Source organism: Chionomys nivalis, chromosome 21, assembly GCF_950005125.1.
Source record: "Chionomys nivalis chromosome 21, mChiNiv1.1, whole genome shotgun sequence".
NCBI lineage: Eukaryota > Metazoa > Chordata > Mammalia > Rodentia > Cricetidae > Chionomys > Chionomys nivalis.
Genome location: NC_080106.1, coordinates 19,595,781 through 19,615,549, shown reverse-complemented (window position 1 = coordinate 19,615,549; position 19,769 = coordinate 19,595,781). Strand labels below are relative to the sequence as shown.

The 19,769-nt window shown below is 43.9% G+C and overlaps 2 protein-coding genes across 2 annotated transcripts in view; both read right to left on the bottom strand.

Moving 5' to 3' along the window:
* The window catches only part of Hydin (HYDIN axonemal central pair apparatus protein), a 310,664-nt gene that overhangs the window by 198,188 nt on the left and 92,707 nt on the right, over positions 1 to 19,769 (bottom strand). Inside the window, exons 11-12 of the mRNA XM_057753452.1 lie at positions 10,140 to 10,258; positions 4,821 to 5,044 (exon numbers count right to left, since the gene is read on the bottom strand). Of these exons, the coding sequence (XP_057609435.1) occupies positions 4,821 to 5,044; positions 10,140 to 10,258 (343 nt within the window). The remainder of the gene's footprint in view (positions 1 to 4,820; positions 5,045 to 10,139; positions 10,259 to 19,769) is intronic.
* LOC130863454 (60S ribosomal protein L7a) lies at positions 1,536 to 2,387 on the bottom strand. The gene has a single exon (XM_057753451.1). The coding sequence runs from the start codon at positions 2,379 to 2,381 to the stop codon at positions 1,581 to 1,583; it is 801 nt and encodes a 266-aa protein (XP_057609434.1). The 5' UTR covers positions 2,382 to 2,387; the 3' UTR covers positions 1,536 to 1,580.

The window sequence follows — 19,769 nt, the reverse complement described above, 5'->3', positions numbered from 1 at the left end:
GCATGGCTTTGCTTATTTTCAACATTTCAAACAACTGGAATTATATAATATGTGTGTGTGTGCATGTGCATGCATGCGCTTATTACTGGCCTCTTTCTTTTGTTGAGCTGGTTTAAGGTTCCATCCATTGTACTACATCATAGCACTACCCACTCTTCTTTCTTTTTCATCTTTTGTGGTCAATAACATTTCATGAATAGATGTGTCATATTTTGCTTTTCTTTGCCTAATATGAATAATGATGTTATAAACATTCACATGCAAGTTTATGCATGGGCATATGCCTTCAGTTCTCCTGAGTATCTACTCTGGAGTGGAATTGCTGAGTCAATGTTCATCTACTTGAGGTAAGGACAAGACTATTAATCAAACTGGCTGCACTAGCTCTCATTTCCTTCAGTGTGCATGAGCTCTCCTATTGCTGCAACACAGTATCTGTAAGAAAGGAGGGGTTTACTGTGGATCACAGTTTGAGGGCACAGTCCACCATGACAGGGAAGGCAGCATGAGCGTGAGGCCACTCACTGGTCACATTGCACCTGCCGTCAGGAATCTTTCTTCTTATTTGGGCCGAGACCCCAGCCTACGGATCTGTGCTACACACAGATGAAGTGGATCTTCCCACCAAAATTAATGCAATCTAGAGACTCCAGCACAAACCAGCCCAGAGGTTTGTCTTCTGGGTGATTCTAGATCCTGCCAAGTGGACAATCAGCAGTAACCATCATACCATCATCGATATGTACATGTGCTGATTCCTCCAAATTCTCACTAGTGGTCACTTTTCCATTGTGTTCCTTATGGCCAACCACACGATGGTGAGGTGGGTTTTCTTGATAAACATTTCCCCAATCATGCTGTTGCTCATACCTTCATACCTATATCTTTTGTATCTTTTGGACCTAAGTATCTTAAAAATCTTTACATAGTTCTAAATTTTGCTATTTGTCTTTTTATTGCATTGTAACTATTTATTTATATATGTTAGAAGTCCTTTATTATATATGTGTGTGTGTATGTGTGTGTGTGTTAGAAGCCCCTTATTAGATATGTGGATTGCAAATATGATCTCCCATTTGGTTTGATAGTGTACTTTGAAGCACAAATCTTTTTACATTTTGATGAAGTCTAATTTATTTATTTGTCTTTGCTTGTTTTGTGCTTAGGTATCTTGTTAGAGAAACCAGTGTCTAATCCAGAGTCATGCATATTTATGTGTGCTTACTTTAAACAGTTTCATTGTGTTGGCTCTTGAATTTGGGTCTCTGATTTATGCTGAGGAAATTTCTTTATATTATTAAGTTTTGATTTCTTTTCCTTTTTAAGTCATGAATGACTGTGGATTTTGGCAAACGCCTTTTTATATTTACTTAGATAACCATCTGTATTATTCTTTGATTCTTTGATTTTGTTGATATTGTATATGTTGCACCATGTTGACTGAATTCCATATGTGAACCAGCCTTGAATTTCTGAGGTAAAATCCATTTGGTCCTGGTTTTTAATCTTTTTCTTTTTTTTTTTTTTTTTTTTTTGAAGTTTTATAATTATATTTATGTACAGAAAACTCAGCAGTACATTTAACCCAGTTTAGTGGCGAGTTCTTTGGCCTTTGCCTTTTCCAGCTTGGCAATTCGAGCCACAGATTTAGGACCCAGGACGTTGCCTCCCCAGTGGCGGCGGATCTCATCATATCTGTCGTTGTAATTGGTCCTAATAGCTTCCACCAGCTTGGCCAGAGCACCCTTGTCTTCCGAGTTAACCTGTGTGAAGGCAACAGTGGTGCACGTCTTCCTGTGGACCAGCCGTCCCAGCCTGGCCTTTCCCTTGATGATGCAGTAGGGGACCCCCATCTTGCGACACAGGGCAGGCAGGAAGACCACCAGCTCAATGGGGTCTACGTCGTGGGCAATCACCACCAGCTGAGCCTTCTTGTTCTCTACCAAAGTGGTGACTGTATTGACGCCCGCTCGAAGGACAGGTGGTCTCTTAGTTGGGACATCCCCTTTGCCGGCAGCTTTCTTCTCAGCACGGGCCAGCAGCCTCTGCTTCTTTTCCTGCTTGGTCTCTGGCCTGTACTTGTGGGCAAGTTTAAGCAACTGGGTAGCTGTTTGCCGGTCCAGGGCCTGGGTGAACTGGTTAATGGCAGGAGGAACTTTGAGGCGCTTATAGAGGATGGCCCTCTGCCGCTGCAGCCTGATGTAGCGGGGCCATTTGACGAAGCGTGTGAGATCTCTCTTGGGCTGGATGTCCTGCCCAATGCCAAAGTTCTTAGGCCTCTTCTCAAACAAAGGATTCACCACCTTCTTCGCCTCCTGCTTCTTCACGACGGCGGGGGCCGGGGCCACCTTCTTCCCCTTGGCTTTCTTTCCCTTGGGCATCTTGCCGGGCTGGAGGAGAGAGAGCTTTTAATCTTTTTCTATGGTGGTTTATTGGTAAGGATCATTATGTCTATAGTTATAAGGATACAAAGGAGGAAATGTGTAGGTTTTATTTTCAGCATGTCTTTGTATGGAGGCATGTTGACACGCTGGATACTGTAGGGGGTATGACTCTTGACATTTTGATGTCAAGAAATTGAATCAAGTAGGAAAGTTTGATTCAAAAGCTTAAAGAATTGATCTGCTAGAGATGATAAAGAAGCCTTGAGGGCCCAGATGAACAGTTGCCATGAGGTGTGAGTTGCTATGGACATAAGAAACGGGCTGATGCTCACGCTGCGGGAAAGTGTCCTTTCGTCTTTCTCCTATGGGACAGAAGCCTGGAGGACGTAAATCATGGGTCAGTGCACATATGTTGCACCTTCTGGAGGAGAATGCACTTTCAAATATTTGGGAAACAACTCCGTTTTCTTTCAAGACAGGGTTTTACTATGTAACAGCCCTGGTTGTCCTGGAACTCACTCTGTAGGCCAGGTTGGCCTCGAACTCACTGAGATCCACCTACCTCTGCCTCCCAAGTGCTGAGATTAAAGGCGTGTGCTGCCACCACCCACACAACTCTAATTTTTAATAGTTTTTTAAAGATAGGGTTTCCTGTAGCCCAAGCTGACCTCAAACTTGCCATAAAACTTGAACTCCTATCTTCCTGACTCTACCTCCCAAGTCTGGGATGACAGATGTATGACAAACACCCTGCCTGAACTGACTTTTAATATTATAACAAACACAGATATATTGAGGGAGAAATTCTAAGCGTCTTGAGAGTATTTTAGAGAAGTCTTGAGGCTTTAAGAAAATCCTAACTGATGTGATGGGCTGAGTGCCATGCATACACCCCACGGGGCACGGTCATTTGCACGCCTTAATTATTCGAGACTGTCTGTAACAACCACAGTGTCAAATGCTACATACACACTGAACAGCAAGCGGCAGGAACTCATTCTCGTCCTTGGAAGGGTGAGGCTGGGCAGCAGCTGCTGCTTCCCAAGCTTCCGTCTTCTCCTGGAGAAGGCATCTTTACTTGTGCCTTTGTCTGTTTGTGTCTGGGTCCTAATCCTCACTGCTAACCCAAATCTGCTGGATTAGAGCCCACCTATATGACCTCATCCTAACTTTATTACCTACTCATGGGTCTCCTCTTCAAGAACAGTCACATTCTGAGGTGCTAAGACTCAACACTGAAAGTCTGGGGACACAATTCAGCCCATAAAAGGATTCTTGGGTTGAATTTGAGAATAAGAGCCTTTGGACTGATGTCAAGATTCTGAATGAGATCTATATACTTTTTTGTTTGTTTTGTTGAGACAGGGTTTCTCAGTAGCTTTGGAGCCTGTCCTAGAACTAACTCTATAGGCCAGACTGGCCTTGAACTCTCAGAGATTCACCTGTCTCTGCCTGCTGAGTGCTGGGATTAAAGGTGTGTGCTACCACAGCCCAGCTGAGATCTATACATTTTTGGGGAGATAGCACAGTTTGTCTCTCTTTCCAATGCTATTCCAAGAGACACATTGGTTTGTAGAAGGATGGGACCTGCTGTTATCACTAACCCTAAGAGAGACGTCCATGGATTTCTTAAAAAAAAAAAAAAAAAAAAAAAAAAAAAAAAAAAAAAAGCCAGAGTGGTGTGTTCTGAAGGTATGATCTTTCTATTTGGTAGAAACAGTCTTTTTAAGCACCAGGGGTCAATATTGTATACCTACCTGGTTTGTTACAAAAAGAGATTTTTTTTCAAAGCCCAAGGACAAATTCTGCTTGCTATTCATGACCATCAGTGACCACAAACAGTTGGAAACCCCTTCAAAACATTTTTATCCGAAAAACTGTAAGTATCTAGCCTTGGCTAGGAGACTAATAAGTGGTCACTTTCACACTGCTCGAGGGCATTGTAAATAAGACAGTTCACAGAGTTCCTGTACAATAGAAATAAATGACAGAGGTTCAGAGAGGAGAAGATGTTTTCAAGAACACAGGCTGATTCGGGTGTTACTGCAATAACCTGTTTTCTCCAAACAGCTTACACCTCAGGGTATAGTCTGTACACTACCACCCTGAACAAACCTAGCTGATTGCAGAAGCTCAGAAGGGTCTGGCCTGGTTATTACATGGATGACCGTAACTAGAAGTCTGCATTAAAACTTTTATTACTTAAGTTACAACTAATAGAAAAACCGGATATCCAGGTAGCATCTGCATCCATATTATAATGACATCCACTAAGGAAAGCAGCACTGGTGAGCATTTTAGACAATCCTACTATGCTAACGGGTTCATATCAACAGACAGTTACAGACAGCCAGGATACGACCTACTTTTTCACACTCTAGAAAGCAAAAGGGAAAACTCTGGTTGGTTTCTATGTTAGTTACAAATGTCCCATACCTAATGGTCAGCTTCACGGGCTCTGGGGACCCATTAACATCGATCAGGAACTCTTCCTCGAAGTGCCCCAGGATGGTAGAACTGAAGGAGATCTGGACAGCTTGGACCCCACTCGGTTCAATGATGCCTTCTTTAGGATTGAAAACAAAGCAGGCCCCCAAGGCTGAAGTTGGAGGGATCACATTGAAGAGGGCATCGATGCTGCCTTTGTTGGATAGGATCGCCTGTGCCAATCAAAGCCAAAGGTGATCAGGGCAAGGGAACTGCACTCAGTTTTCAGGTAAATGCATGATGTCTTATTCAGCATCGGGGAAAACTGCAGGAATTATAATGAAAGGAAACTCTCAGGAGAAATGAATTGTCTGGTATCCTGAATGCCTGAAGATTAGACTCCTAAGTCACAGGTCATTTTATGCTTTCAGTGTTCTCTTTAAAATTCAGTTAGTTGGAGCCAGAGTGATGGCTCAGAGGTTAAAGGTGCATACTGCCCTTACAGAGGACCCAAGTTCAGGTCCTAGAATCATATCGAGTGGCTCTTGACTACCTGTAACTCCAGCTCTGATGCCTATGGATTTCACAAGTACCTACACTACAGGTAATACTCCCCACCTACACATACAAATAACTTAAAAATTTAAAAATCTTTAAAATTGTTAATCATTTGAATTATACTCATACCACTAAAAGGCTGATTGTAATTATATCTATGAATGAAAATTCTCTAGAAGGCAGATAACTAAGGTTAAGTGCAGGCTGTAAGAGAAGAAACCAAATCAGAATGGAGCAGCAGCAACTGCTCAGCCTGTGCCTGTAATGGGACTCTAGGTGACAAGGATGTTCTCCGTGGCACTGTGATTTCATCCTCCTGGAATGTGTTCATCTCACACAGCATTGGATGAGGGGCTGTTTGGGGAGTCTTAGGCAAGCAGTCATCACTACAGATGCTTTATTTCTGTGTGCTAATGTCCTGGCACCAGGCTAGTGCCCTTATCTGATGGCACGGTAGGTTTTGAGTGTGCATGCGAGCAGCTCATGCCTGGCATGCAGAGTCCTCCACAGCTGGTTTCATTCTGATGCTCCCACCCCGCATCTCACCATCTCTGTGTGCATGAACCTCCACTACAGTCACACTATTCTGTTCTTGGCCTCCAAAGAAACTGCCTCTGTTCCTTGACAATTCTGTCTTTACACCTAGAAAGGTAACTGGCTTCCTTCCTTGATGGATAGGAACATCCCCTAATCCATACCCAAGACATTGAAAGTTAATCAAACCAAGTTAGATATCTGTCCTCTGCACACTATATGGAGACTGACCATAATTCTATGTAGGAAGATTTTTAAAATACCTCTTAAATATGCTCTATAAAGCGAGCAAGGAGGGGGTTGTAGCTAGTTCTTACATGCGTGAGGAGGCTAAGGTTAAGTGAAAACTTAAAAGTGTCCAAGGAACACATTTAGAAATTTAGTAGAAAAATGTGAGACACAGACATGCTGAGGTCTGATGGAACATGCTGGAAGCTAAGGGAGAAGTCCCAGAAAAGTCAAATGAAGACAGAGGTCATTAGAGTGAGCTCTGGGAAAGGAATTCAGGGTTTTACGTATAATGAGAGGTCACCCTGACCTTGAGGAAGAGAGTGATTGTGATGGGGTGTGGTTATAGGATCCAGAGGACACCGTCCAGGGAGGAAGAGGTAGGTGAGGTGTGGCGGCCGGCTCAGGTCACCTTTTGAGCTCAGAGTGAGTGGTGAGGATGAGAAGGCAGGAGGACGGGGTGTGTGTAGCGATGGGAACCCAGTGCCCTGACTAGGGAAGCCCCCACTGCATGGCACCAACTGCTTTGGCAGGACAGTGCCTTAGGTGGCCAAGGAGATCAGCTGTGGATAGAGGTCCAGGAGACCGAGCTTTAGAGCGGAGCACAGGTAGGCCAGAAACCATGTCCTCTGCAGAGGAACACAGCCACTGCTGCCAGGGAGAGATAACCACTGCGCCAAAACAAACCATAAATAAGATTGCTTTCTGCTTGGCTTGTCTTTTTATGTCTATTTCCAGCCTTCCTTGTTCTAAAGTCCCTGGAGTCTGAATTGTGCATCCTTCTTTTAAAGAGACCACACAGAAAATGGCTTCGGCTGAGGACTCAGGAGCCAGAGAGCCTGGGTTCAAATCCCAGATTTGTCTCTGACTTTCTAGTTGAGCAATTTAGACAAACTCCCTAAGTTCTCCGTGCCCCAATTTCCCCATCTGTCCTCTTAACTCCTCATATTGCTGAAAGGATAAATTTCTTAGTTCGTGTAGCTGTGAGAGCAGCACCTAGCAACAGAGTTTACAGATAAAAGTGACATGGCCCCTTGCTCAGCACTGCGGGCATAGAAGTTACCTGTGTTTAAAGGGTAACTGACAAATGCTTGTAACTTGTAGGCTATTCCTTTTTCAAAAGTAAGCAATTTTTGAAAATTTCCCACACATTTACAATATATCTTGTTTATGTCTGTGACCCTGAAGGCTACTCTTAAGGTATTCACGGCCCATTGTGCTTCTCTCTGGACACAAGCACAAATCCCCGTGTGTGGCTTTTATTGTTATTTGGTTAACATGACTATCTTTCCCAGATTTTCTGAGCAGTGACAGTTCTTCCCCCTCACTCTGTGTGTGTGTTTGTGCATGCGCGTGTGTGTGTGCATGCATGCATGTACTGCATGAGTGCTTTCCTGTGGGTATGTACCTGTGTGTGCAGATGGATGCATGTCTGTGTACCTGTGCGTGTGGAGGCCAGAGGTCACATCCAGCGCCCTCTTCAATTATTTTGCACCTTATTTATTAAAATGGAGTCTCTCACCGAACCTGGAGCTCACTGGTTTAGTAAGACCAGCTGGCCAGTGCAGGGAAGTTCCACCACGCCCAGGTTTTTATGTGGTTTCTAGGGACATTAACTCAGGTCCTCATGCTTACACAGGAAGCACTTAACTTGGGAGGCATCTTCCCAGCCCCAGTTCCTCTACCTTGGAGAACATGATATCATTCTCTTGTTCTTGACAAAGAAACATCTATTAATGAATACTGAATCTGGCTAATAGTTTGGGACATGGTCCCGAGGCTCCTACCCCTGAGGTCCAACTCTGTGGACAAAGGGATCCCTTATAATAGAACTCAGCCTCCCGTTTGTCTTGCCTCTGGGTTACACTGGAGAATACTGTGCCGTACTCTTGGAAATAGTTTTTTCTTTATGCATCTGCTAAGCTCAGCAATGACGAAGCTCAGCAGCTAGTTATTCAAATTTCTCAAGGAGGTAATGTAATAAATTGAGAGACTCGATGAAGCGTCAGCGCTGGAGATGCTGAGAGTGCAGAATCTCCCCCAGAGACGCACCCCACCATGTCCCTCTCTGCCACTTCTCAACGCTGCCCCATCTGATGCCTCACCTCATTGGACACCTTGGCAGGCTGGGGCTTTGCTCTGCAGTTAATATCTAGGCATGCCTACTAAATTGTTAAAAAAAATTGTTATTATACTCGGGGAAACCATATCTATTTTGCATTAAAACTGTCTTTTCGTGACGTGGCATCCATAAAGTACAATTCATAAGGTGTAAGGAGAATGCATATGGGGTAAATTATACAGCAACAGCAAAGAATAAGAACTATCATACTTTTTCTCTGCCTCAGGGATTCTTCTATCAAGAGCAGAGGTTTTAGCTGTGTACCTTTTCGTCTTAATATAATTCAGATTGTGTTCCCTTGTGTATCATCAATCCTGACATTGACATCTGTGTTCCTTTGCTCTGCTTCAGTTAGATCAGTTACCCCAGTGAGCGTGGGAATGAAGGACACTGTCCCCATGCCGTGAAGGCACTTCTCCTTATAGGCTGGATTCACTTGCTGTGGAAAGATGGGTTGCAGAGAACCTGCAGGACTGAAATGCCAGTAAAGCTCCTCCTATTCACAGATACCATAGAGGGCATCAGCGACCCTGCGCTCATGACATCCACAAGCTGAGTAACTTGGCCAATGTGGCAGTTAGAGTTGCGTCCGTCTTCTCTACGGCCATCATGGCTGTAGTCTCTGTTCTCCCTTGCAGACACAGACAAACAATAGAACATGCTCGACAGTGTGACATGCCACCTCTAACGCTGCCTCCTATGAAAACCTCATCTATGTTCCTCAGAGCTCTTTAGGCTTCAGCCAGCATGTGATGGAGCCGGGGGCAGGGGTGGTGGCGGGGGACTGCAATCTTGCAGGAATGTGCTGGAGGTGAACACTGTGAAGAGGGAGGGATTCCAGGCTCCAGACCCTACTATAGGAGTACCTGCTGAGCCTTCCTCCATATTTATCCAGCATTAGCCTAACTATACAAACTTATCTACTCCCTAACTTACTCAGGCAGAAATGGAGGGCGCAAGTGTCCTTGCTCCCTAAGTGAACGAAGGGACTCAAAGCACCAGCACGGCATCAACACACCAGAGGGAGGAACACAGAGGAATTGACCACATGCACTTGGTGTTTGTGGTGACATAAGGATAAAAGACTCCACCTTTCACAATTCTGTAAGGATTGCAGATTACACACACACACACACACACACACACACACGCGCGCGCGCGCGTGTGTGTGTGCAGCGGGTACACTAAATCCCAGAACCTGACAGCTACATGTCACTTATTAAATAGCTGCTTGCATTACCTTCCTAAGATACAAACATTCACAATTTAGGAGAGCCTAAAAGCAGGTTTCCATGGCAGCCACTAGTATCTATGTGTAAGTATACCCTATAGAAGCTGGCCTATGAGGTGGCGCTGGAGCGACGCCAGCTCTGAAGAACCGTAAGTTCATCCTGGAAAATTCCGGTTTCTGCTTAATTGGGAAGACAGAGAACAGGACTCTCCTTCAGAAAGGGAGAAGGTTGGATTTTTAAAACACAGACTGGGGAAGAGCAAACTGCGGGGCGATCCCCAAGTGTGAAAACAGCTATTCTCATTAGGACCGAGAAAATGCACACAGCCCTGATCTGCAGGATTTAGGCTGTCCAAGAACAAGCACTAGACAGATGGGGAGGTGTATTTATGGTTTTTCCCTCTGCAGCCCACAAATCGAGAAGGATAAAGCCAATGAAATTACAGTGCTGAAGAGTTTGAGCATTTGATAAAGTAAAAAGAATGGGAGAAGACACTCCGCTTAGCATGGGTAGGAGAGAGGTTGGAATAGAGACAGAAAGTGGACAAGGAAAGTGACTTACAAAGACTCTATCAAATAAAAACCACATCAAAAGAAGCAAAGAGAAAAAGGCCAGGTTCTGTCAGAAGCCTCAGTGAACAATGGCAGTGCCTACCTCGTAACAGTGGGCAGATCCAATGAAAACTTTGCCAATGTCCAGTAATTCAAAGTTAAAGTGAATCTTGGGCCCCATTCCTTCTCCTCTGATTCGGAGGGGCAAGCGGATCTCTCGACCTGCAAAATTAATTCTTTATTAGTCAGACAGTACTTTATTAGCCCAAATCACCCACAACTTATTACCAATGTAAGGCACGAGCTTCTCAAATACTCCCCAGGACTATTCTGTACCGAGGGAACTAGAATTTAACTAAGGTGGAAGCTGGCTCTTATCTTTAGGAAACAGTAATATTGCTGGGTGCTTACCTTTAATGAACAGCTTACATAGCAATTTGGGTTGACATTTTATCAGGGAAAAGACAATTAAGAAAGTTAACCTCCAGGTCCAGAAAGGCAAATGCTACGTGTTCTCATTTCTGTGCAGATGCTAAAGCTGGTCCCATGGCAGTAGAGGGTAGAGGAGTGATTACCAGAGGCAGGGCAGGGCCGGGCAGAGGGAGGGAGGGTGAAGAATACAGTCAGATAGGGTTGGGGTGGAGAGCTCAGTGAGAGAGTGTAAACATGGGATGCACAAGACCCCAGGTTACATCTCCAGCACCATCACACACATACACACACGCGTGCACACATGCATGCACACACACACACATACACACACACGATAATTCTAGTAATCCATTGTACAGCAGGGAAGCTAGAACATATTATATATTTCAAAATAGCTAGAAGACAGGCCTGCTTGTAGCACGGGTGGGTAGAAGACCGTGGCCTGAGGCCTGACCCCGGGTTCTACTATTTGAACAAATGTCCGGTGGAGAAGTGGGAGAGAAAGAGAAGTGGAGCAGTCATGTGATGTGGAAGACAGGCGGATGTGGATTGCAATGGGGTGAGGAACAGGCTGATGTAAGCGGTCTGCGCTACCTGAGACCATGTGATGCCTGTGCCTGAGCTGCAGTGTGTGTATGGGGGGGCGGGGGTGAGGCACGTCTGGGTCCGCGACTCCACTGCAGCCAGGATCTGTGTTGATGTCCATGACCACGTGAATGCTCATGGTCTGTACTGCTGCCTAAAGCCATGGTGACGTCTGAGGGCTGTGCTGAGCTGGCCTCCACCCTTCGCTGGCCCTGGGAGAGTTGACCCTGGTGGTGGCATGGATGAGGAAGAGCTGGTCCTGCCCCCTCCTGGTCTTGGGGGGGTGGTTTTTGGCAGAGGCCCAGGCTGACCAATTCAGCTACCACCCAGGCTCACATTCAGGGCTTTGAGTTGGCCCACCCCAACACCTCCCCCATCTATAACCTGCTGGAGCATGAGAAGGGGTGGGTCCTATGGAAGCTAGGCACAGGATTTCCATGACCAGGGCAATAGCGGATATCACAAAGGCGTTGGTAAGGACCTAGTGATGATGGTGTGCCAGGAGCCAGAGGCCTTGAACCAGACCAACACTCATTGCAATGAACATTTGTAAGTCAAGCTTCTTGGGCAAAAGGGTCCACTGTGTGACACACCGCAGCTCAGTTTCCAATACCACTACAACCAACGCATATACGATGGAGTGGAGGGCAAGATGCAGGAGTGAAGTGGGTTTATTATTATTATTTAACTGTTGTTTTGTGGAGGAGGTTACAAGGGTGGAGGGCTGACATGGAAGGACTGGAAAATGAGTGGGATTGGAATGCATAATGTGAAATTCCCAAAGAATCAAAAATTATGTCAAATAAAAAATAGCTAGAAGACAGGATTTTGAATATTAAAACAAATGATAAATGGCTGAGGCAATGGATGTACTCATATCTTGATTTGATCATAACATATTACATGTTGTAGCATGTATTTATTATATATACAATTACTGTATAAATTAAAATAATTTAAAAGTGAATCAAGTCTGAACATTATTCTGAAGTTTTTAATAAAGCCAGGTAGCTTGTCTGGTTCTGCAGATGGTGACCAGGGATGGATATCAATCCTAAAGGGGTGGAAGCCACCACAAGACGCTAAAGGACGTTGTTTGTCTTAATCTGTGTTTAGGAAGACCTAGAGAACTAGCCGTCTAACTTTGTGGAGCTGGTCTAGACTCCTGTACTTTACGGAACTTTTTCTACCTCATTTCATAGATGTCATGGAATGGGCTCAAAAGCGTGTGACTTAACATATCCATAGTGGGCCCGAGTCAACACAGAGCACATAGCCAGCCACTCTTGGTCTTCCCCTTTTATAATATGGAAATATCTTCACTAGATAATAGAAGATCAACTGGAAATTACAGAGTATGTGGAAGTCTTTCCTAACTCCATCATCTCAAGATAATTATTGCCAACACTGTGGTGCCTATTGTCTATGCTTAATTATATCAAAACAATATAAGTTTCTGCCTGATTTTTCTACTTAAAATATGAGTTATACTTTTCCATATAAAATATGAGTCCTGAGTAGGGCTGTATGATTGCTTCCCCGCCTTGGCAGCTTGCATGGCATTTTCTAGTATCATTTCCAGACTGCAGAAAGGAAGCTCTAATCATCCAAATCCTGTGTCCTAAGTGTGCTGTGCCTTCAGCAATGGAGGTCCACCCTCTACTCCCAAGAGGCAACAAAGGGCTGCAATGAAGGTCTATATTGTTTTGGGAGTCAGTGGGACTACCCTGAACAACTATTCAAAACGAGGTTTCTTGTGCCTGGTACTGGAGTCTGTTTTTAGTCTATGGCTCTTGCTGGGGAACACTATCAGCACAAAATTAACTAACTAACTAACTAACTAACTAACTAACTAACTCTCTCTCTCTCTCTCTCTCTCTCTCTCTCTCTCACACACACACACACATACTGTGTACAATTACAGTTTTAGGTAAATATAAAAATAATGATTCCTTGAGGTCTTATCAAACTACCTTGGTAACCTTGGTGTCATCTGTCCCTTGTCTCTCCTCCTCTGTCTGTATTGACTGACCTCCCTCCTCCCTCCAGTTGCAGCCCCCCTCCTGCCTCTACCTGCCTATAGCATACTTTCTTGGTTTCTATGGTTACTCCATGTTGTGCACGCTCATCTGAGGATTTGGAGCTAGGAACCACAAATGAGAGAAAACATGCAACGATTGTCTGTCTGGGTCTGGGTCGCCTCACTCAATATAATCTTTTCTGGGTTCATCCAATTACCTGTAAATTTCATGTAAAATTTCACTTTTCCTTATATCTGAATATTATTCCACTGAGTGTATGTATGACATTCTCATTATCCATTCTTCTGTTGAAAGTCATTTAGGTTGTTTCCATCAACTAGCTATTGTGAACAGACATTATGGAGCAAATATCTGTGAAGTATAGCTGGGTCATATGGTAGATTTTTTTTTTTTTTTTTTGGTTTTTCGAGACAGGGTTTCTCTGTGGTTTTGGAGCCTGTCCTGGAACTAGCTCTTGTAGACCAGGCTGGTCTCGAACTCACAGAGATCCGCCTGCCTCTGCCTCCCGAGTGCTGGGATTAAAGGTGTGCGCCACCACCGCCCGGCTGGTAGATTTATTTTTAATTGTTTGAGAATTCTCCAGACTGACTTCCAGAGCGGCCGCACCAATTTGAATTCCCAGCACCAGGGAATGGATGAAGGAGAGTTCCTACACCTCCACGACCTCACCAGCCTTTGTTATTAGTTGCTTTGTCTGGTCGGGTAGATGAGGTCTCAAGGTCGTTTTAATTTGAATTCCCAATTGCTAAGGATGGTGAATATTTACTGTAGTATTTCTTAGCCATTTTTATTTCTTGTTTTGAGGGCTCTGTCTAGATCTCCAGCCCATCTCTGAATGGGTCATTTGTTTACTGAGTTCTGTGTATATTCTGACACTAGTCTCAGGTCAGATGGGTCGCTGGTGGGGTCTCTCCCAATCTGTGGGCTTCTTCACTCAACCGCTTGTTTTCTTACCCATACAGACAATGCACACAACGGTGAGGTCCTAGTTGTCAATGGCTGGGCTTAATTCTGGGCAAATAGGCATACTTGCTCTGTACATGACTTTGAAAACTTAAAACACTTTTGATGTCCTATTAGGGTCAGTTTTTAGTATTAAACAATTCAGAACTACCAAGCAACATTTTTTTTTAGACTTTTTGTCTCATATCTCTTTGGGCATTTTTTAAAAAAATAATTTATTTTATATCTCAGCCAGAGTTTCCTCACCCTCCTCTCCTCCCAGGCCTTCTTTCCTTCGCTTCTCTGTTCCCTCCCCCAATGAAGCAGTGGCCCACTGTTTTATTACAACACATGTTCGTTTCTTGGCTTTTTGTGTGTGTGTTTGTTTAAGAAAGGCAGTCTTGTGGTATGATTGAGCATAATACCCAAAGGATGCTCAATCATACCACAAGGACGTGTGCTCAATTAGGCTCATAGCAGCTTTAATTTGGAAAAGCCAGAACCTGGAAACAACCTAGATGTCCCTCAGCTGAGGAATGGATAAAGGTCTTGAGGTAGATTGATTCCCTGTTTTCTTTCTTTCTTTCTTTCTTTCTTTCTTTCTTTCTTTCTTTTTTTTTTTTTTTTTTTTTTTTTGATTTTTCGAGACAGGGTTTCTCTGTAGCTTTTTTGGTTCCTGTCCTGGAACTAGCTCTTGTAGACCAGGCTGGCCTCGAACTTACAGAAATCCGCCTGCCTCTGCCTCCTGAGAAACTACCACTTCCGAACTGGCTGTACAAGTTTGCATTCCCGTCAGCAATGGAGGGGTGTTCCCCTTGCTCCATATCCTCTCCAGCATGAGCTGTTGCTTGTGTTTTTGATCTTAGCCATTCTGACAGGTACAGGATGGAATCTCAGGGTTGTTTTGATTTCTGTTTCCCTGATGGCTAAGGATGTTGAATATTTCTTTAAGTGTTTCTCAGGCATTCTTAGAAAAGAATTCTTCTGTTGAGAATTATCTGTTTAGAATGTATCCTATTTTTAATTGGGTTATTTGGCTTGTTAACATTTAATTTCTTGAGTTTTTTATTTATTTTGGAGATCAGGCCTCTTTTGAATGTGGGGTTGGTAAAGATCTTTTCCCATTCTGTAGGCTGCCATTTTACCCTTTTGATGGTATCTTTGCCTTACAGAAATTTTTCAGTTTCACGTGGTCTCACTTATTGTCGATCTTAGTGTTTGTGTTATTGGTGATCTGTTCAGGAAGTTGTCTCCTGTGCCAATGCAGTCAAGATTACTTTCCACTTTCTCTTCTGTCAGGTTCAATGTATCTGGATTTATGTTGAGGTCTATGATCCACCTGGATGTGAGTTTTATGCAGGGTGTTAGACATGGACCAATTTGCATTCTTCTACATACCGACATCCAGTTAGATCAGCACCATTTCTTGAAGATGTTTTCTTTTTTCCATTGTATAATTTTGTTTTCTTTGTCTAAAATCAGGTGTCCATAGGTGTTTGGATTTATGTCTGGGTCTTCAATTTGATTCCATTGATCCACCTGTTTGCTTTTATGCTAATACCATGTGGTATTTATTGCAATAGCTTTGTAGTAGAGCTTGAAATCAGAGATGGTTATAATTCTGGAAGTTCTTTTATTGTACAGGGTTGTTTTAGCTATCCTGTTTTTTTTTAGGGGGTATTTTTTTAAAAATTAAATTAATTTATTTATTTTACATCCCGACCACAGATTTTCCTTGCATGCCCTCCCCCTCACCTCCCTTTTGACTCCCCAATTCACTCCTCCCCTGTTTCTGCTCAGAAAAGGGCAGGCCTCCCATGGATATCAACAAAACATGGCATATCAAGTTGCAGCAAGACTAAGAATCTCCCCTTGTATTAAGGCTGGGAAAGCCCACCCAGTCCCAAAATAGAGTCCCAAAGCCATCAAGAGTTAGAGACAGCCCTGCTCTCACTGTTAGGAGTCCCACAAGAAAACAACAAGCTATACAACTGTCCCATATACGCATAAGGCTTAGGTCAGTCCCATGTGGGCTCCCTGGTTGTTCAGTCCCTGTGAGCCCCTGTAAGCCCCTGTGAGCCCAGGTTAGTTGATTCTGTAGATTTTCTTTTGGTGTCCTTGGCTCCAACAATCCTTCCTCCTCTCTTCAGCAGGATTGCCCAAGCTCTGCCTGATGTCCAGCTGAGGGTCTTTGCATCCATTTCTATCAGCTGCTGGATGAAGCCTCTCTGATGACAATTGGGATAGGCACCAGTCTGGTCACAGGAGATGGCTGGTTCAGGCTACGTGTCTGCTAGGAGTCTCAGATGCGGTCATCTTTGACTATTTCTGAGAGTTTCCCTTGCATCAGGTTTCTACCTGACCCTAAAATCCGCCCCCTCCCGCTTTTCAGTAGTCTCCCCTCCCCACAAACTTGATCGCCTGTTGTTCCCATCCCCACCCACCCACAGTCCACTCTCAGATCTCTTCTATTTCCCTTCCCCAGGGAGATCCAAGCATCCCACCCCCGCCCCTTGAGCCTGTAACCTAGCCTCTGAGCTGGTGAGTTGTAACATAGTTATCCTTTACTTGACAGAAAGCAACAGTTTTAATTCATTGTTGCCATCATCATAATGCCTTGGGGCATCTTATTGTCTTCTGTGGCTATTTAGCTTTTTTATATTTTGGGACAAGGATACTGTCTTTTTGTTATTCCAGTTTGGGGCAACATCATGGTCCTCAGGCAGCTATAACTTTGACTATAGGAAACATGAATGATCTTTACAATAATTGGGACAGTTAATCTATTCAGAGGGGTTTCTTCACTCTACCTGACCCTGGAAAGGAGACATCAGTGATGACAAATACCGGACAGGAGGGGTCCTCAAACTTCCTAATGCTGGGACCTTCAATACAGTCCCTCAGGTTATGGGGACCCTGATCCTAAAACTATTTCTGTTGCTCCTTCATAACTGTAATTTTACTACTGTTATGAATTGTAACATAAATATCTGATATGAGACCCTTGTGAAAGGGCCGTTCTGCCCCAAAGGGATCACAACCCACAGGTTGAGAACCACTGCTCTAGACTATAAGCAAAACTTTCAGAACACTCAAACACGGTCACCCTTCACCGTTACTCCAGAGTTCAAATCTCTTGGCAATGACTTGGACTCTATGGTCAAGTGAAAAGTATTTTTATTGAGATTCCGATTTGTAGACTGGCAGAGAGAGAGAGAACTGCTAATGCATCATGGGATAAACAGCAGGGCTATTGATAACTACCAGATCTTAAACTTTCTCCAGCTCCATCTTTGCCTTGGCTGCCCTCCTTAAACAAACAAACAAAACACAAAACAAACAAACAAACACAAAACAGACAGGTGTTGTAATAAAGTGGTGGAGCACTGTTTCTTTGGGGATTGTTAATTATTAATTATTTCTGTCCTGTCTGTAGATAGCCACTTCCTGTACTGGGGACAGAATGAGTGCAGAAATAAGCACCCCTGCATTTCTAGGAGTCTGTCTAAATCTTAGGGTCATGTTACAAATGTTCCTTTTTCACAGGATTTTCTAAGCAGATATTTTTCTTGTTTTGGCAAAAAGCAGTCAGAAGGACAAACACGGAAGAGCAGTAAACTGTAAGAACAAACTCTTTCCTAGACAAGCAAGATTTTAAAGCATTTGAAAAATAACTGTAGCTTCTGGTGTATGGTTAGGGTAAACCGGCCTTACTCATCAGAGACAAAGCATGCTCCACGGGGTACATTTAATGAGCCTGAAATCACTAAAGACAACAGACCTCACTGCATTAATTACCAGAAAATGAAAAGCACAGACCTTCAAAAGCTTGTTATCGGCTATGTCTGTCACGTCTCCGTGTCCCCACCACCACCCCGCCCCTAGATTCAATCACTAAAATGCTAATCTCCAAGGGATTAAGAAGTGGAAATCTGGGGAGAGGAATCAATGACAAACAGGGAACCTTTCAGAAAAAATGAAGTCCATGTCCTTACAAAAGAGCCCAGAGGGACTCCCATGGGGTTAAGGACTCACCCAAGAGGGCACTGTGAGAAAAGAGCCTAGTGGCTGCCTTGATCTCACAAGTTCAGCCTCCAAAATCAGGGGGCGTAAAGTCTCTCTCATTTATAGCCTTCCTAATCTGTGGTATTTTACCAGGCCCCTGGACTGATCAAAGTAGGAAGCCGTGCATTCAGCCCCTACATTCCCCTGCACGGCCTTGTGTAAAAGAAATGCAGAAGGGGTTGCTGCAGTTGACCTGTTCTGTTCTGTGGGGACGCACGGGCCTCCTACTTTCCTCAGGTAAAACCTAGGGTATCTGTTGGCTCATCTTCCCGTATTGCTCCCTGAGGAAAATCTAAGTCCTTCATGTATCTTGTTGTTGCCCTCTGCCGACTACCTAGGGCAAGCTCCAGCCAGAGGCCAATTTGGTGGTATTTTCAGAATCTTTAGCATATTGTTTATCATTTACATTACAGTTCATGGGCACAGAGTATAAAGATGGCCGCCTTGCAGTTAGACGTCTGGAAGCCAGGCAGGCAGAGCAGCTCTCTTGCTTCATTCTTTCCCTAAGTTATTTTAGGTAATCTAGGTTCTCTTCATTTCCATGGGAAATTGAGACATCTATTTTTACTATTTTTAGGTGTGTGTGTGTGTGTGAAGAGAAGGGGCAGAGAGAGGGAGAGATAGCGCACACAGGTGCCAGCAGATGCCTAGACAGATGATAAATCCCCCTGGAGATGGAGTTACAGGCAGTTGGGAGCCACCTTGCATGGTGCTGGGAACTGAACTTCGGTTCTCTGCAAAAGCACCAGCACCCTTAACCACAGAGCATCTCTCCAGGCCCTCCTAGGGAATTTCAGAACCAATGTGTATATTCCTATTTTAAAAAGCAGTTGAGATTATTATTTTGCTCGCAGCAAATCTACAGACAAATGGGAGAGCGGGAGGGAGTGACAGTTGGAACAACGCTAAATTCACTAAGTGCAGGCAGTGTGGTTTTCCATGTGTACAGGTCTGTAATTGCCGCAATGCTTCATCCATTTCATCGAGCAGGTCTTGCAGGTTGTCCAGTTTACCCCTGAGTAATTTATATTCCTAATGCTATTTAAGCAATATTGAAACTTCAGCTTCCCACTGTTCACTGTTAGCATATAGAAAAACAACCCATTTTTTTTCTGGAAATGAATTTTTTTTCCTGTAACTTTGTTGGAATTGCTTTCTGGTCCTCATTTTAAATATGTAGTCTCCAGCACCGCTTTCTCAGAATTCTGCTTCAATAAAACACAGATGAAGCCCAAGAATCTACATTTGTAATGAGTGACCAGACCTGGGTCAGGTGCAGGCTCTCTAAGGACAATAACTTGAAAAACATGAAGACTGCTAACTATGCGACCTGCCAACAAGGCAGGGTTACTAACTCAGATCTTTCTTTCGCCTCATATGTAAAGGCGATTAAAAACATGATAAAAAAAAAAACATGATAAACATACCTTATGGTCTTTATCTAATCTTGTGATAAAGGAAGGACAATACCAGATATCAGAAATGAAGAGCGCCCAAGCCTAGTAAACTAAGTCAAAGAAAGTCCAGTACTTTGCAGAGTAGGCACAGGTGTTATGGTCTGGTGGCCTGTTTTACCCTCACACCAAGAAGGTGTAAGGACTTGTTTTTATCTGGGAACAGAGAACTGAACCAAGATCTTTGCATAAACCCAGAACTCTGGAAAATCT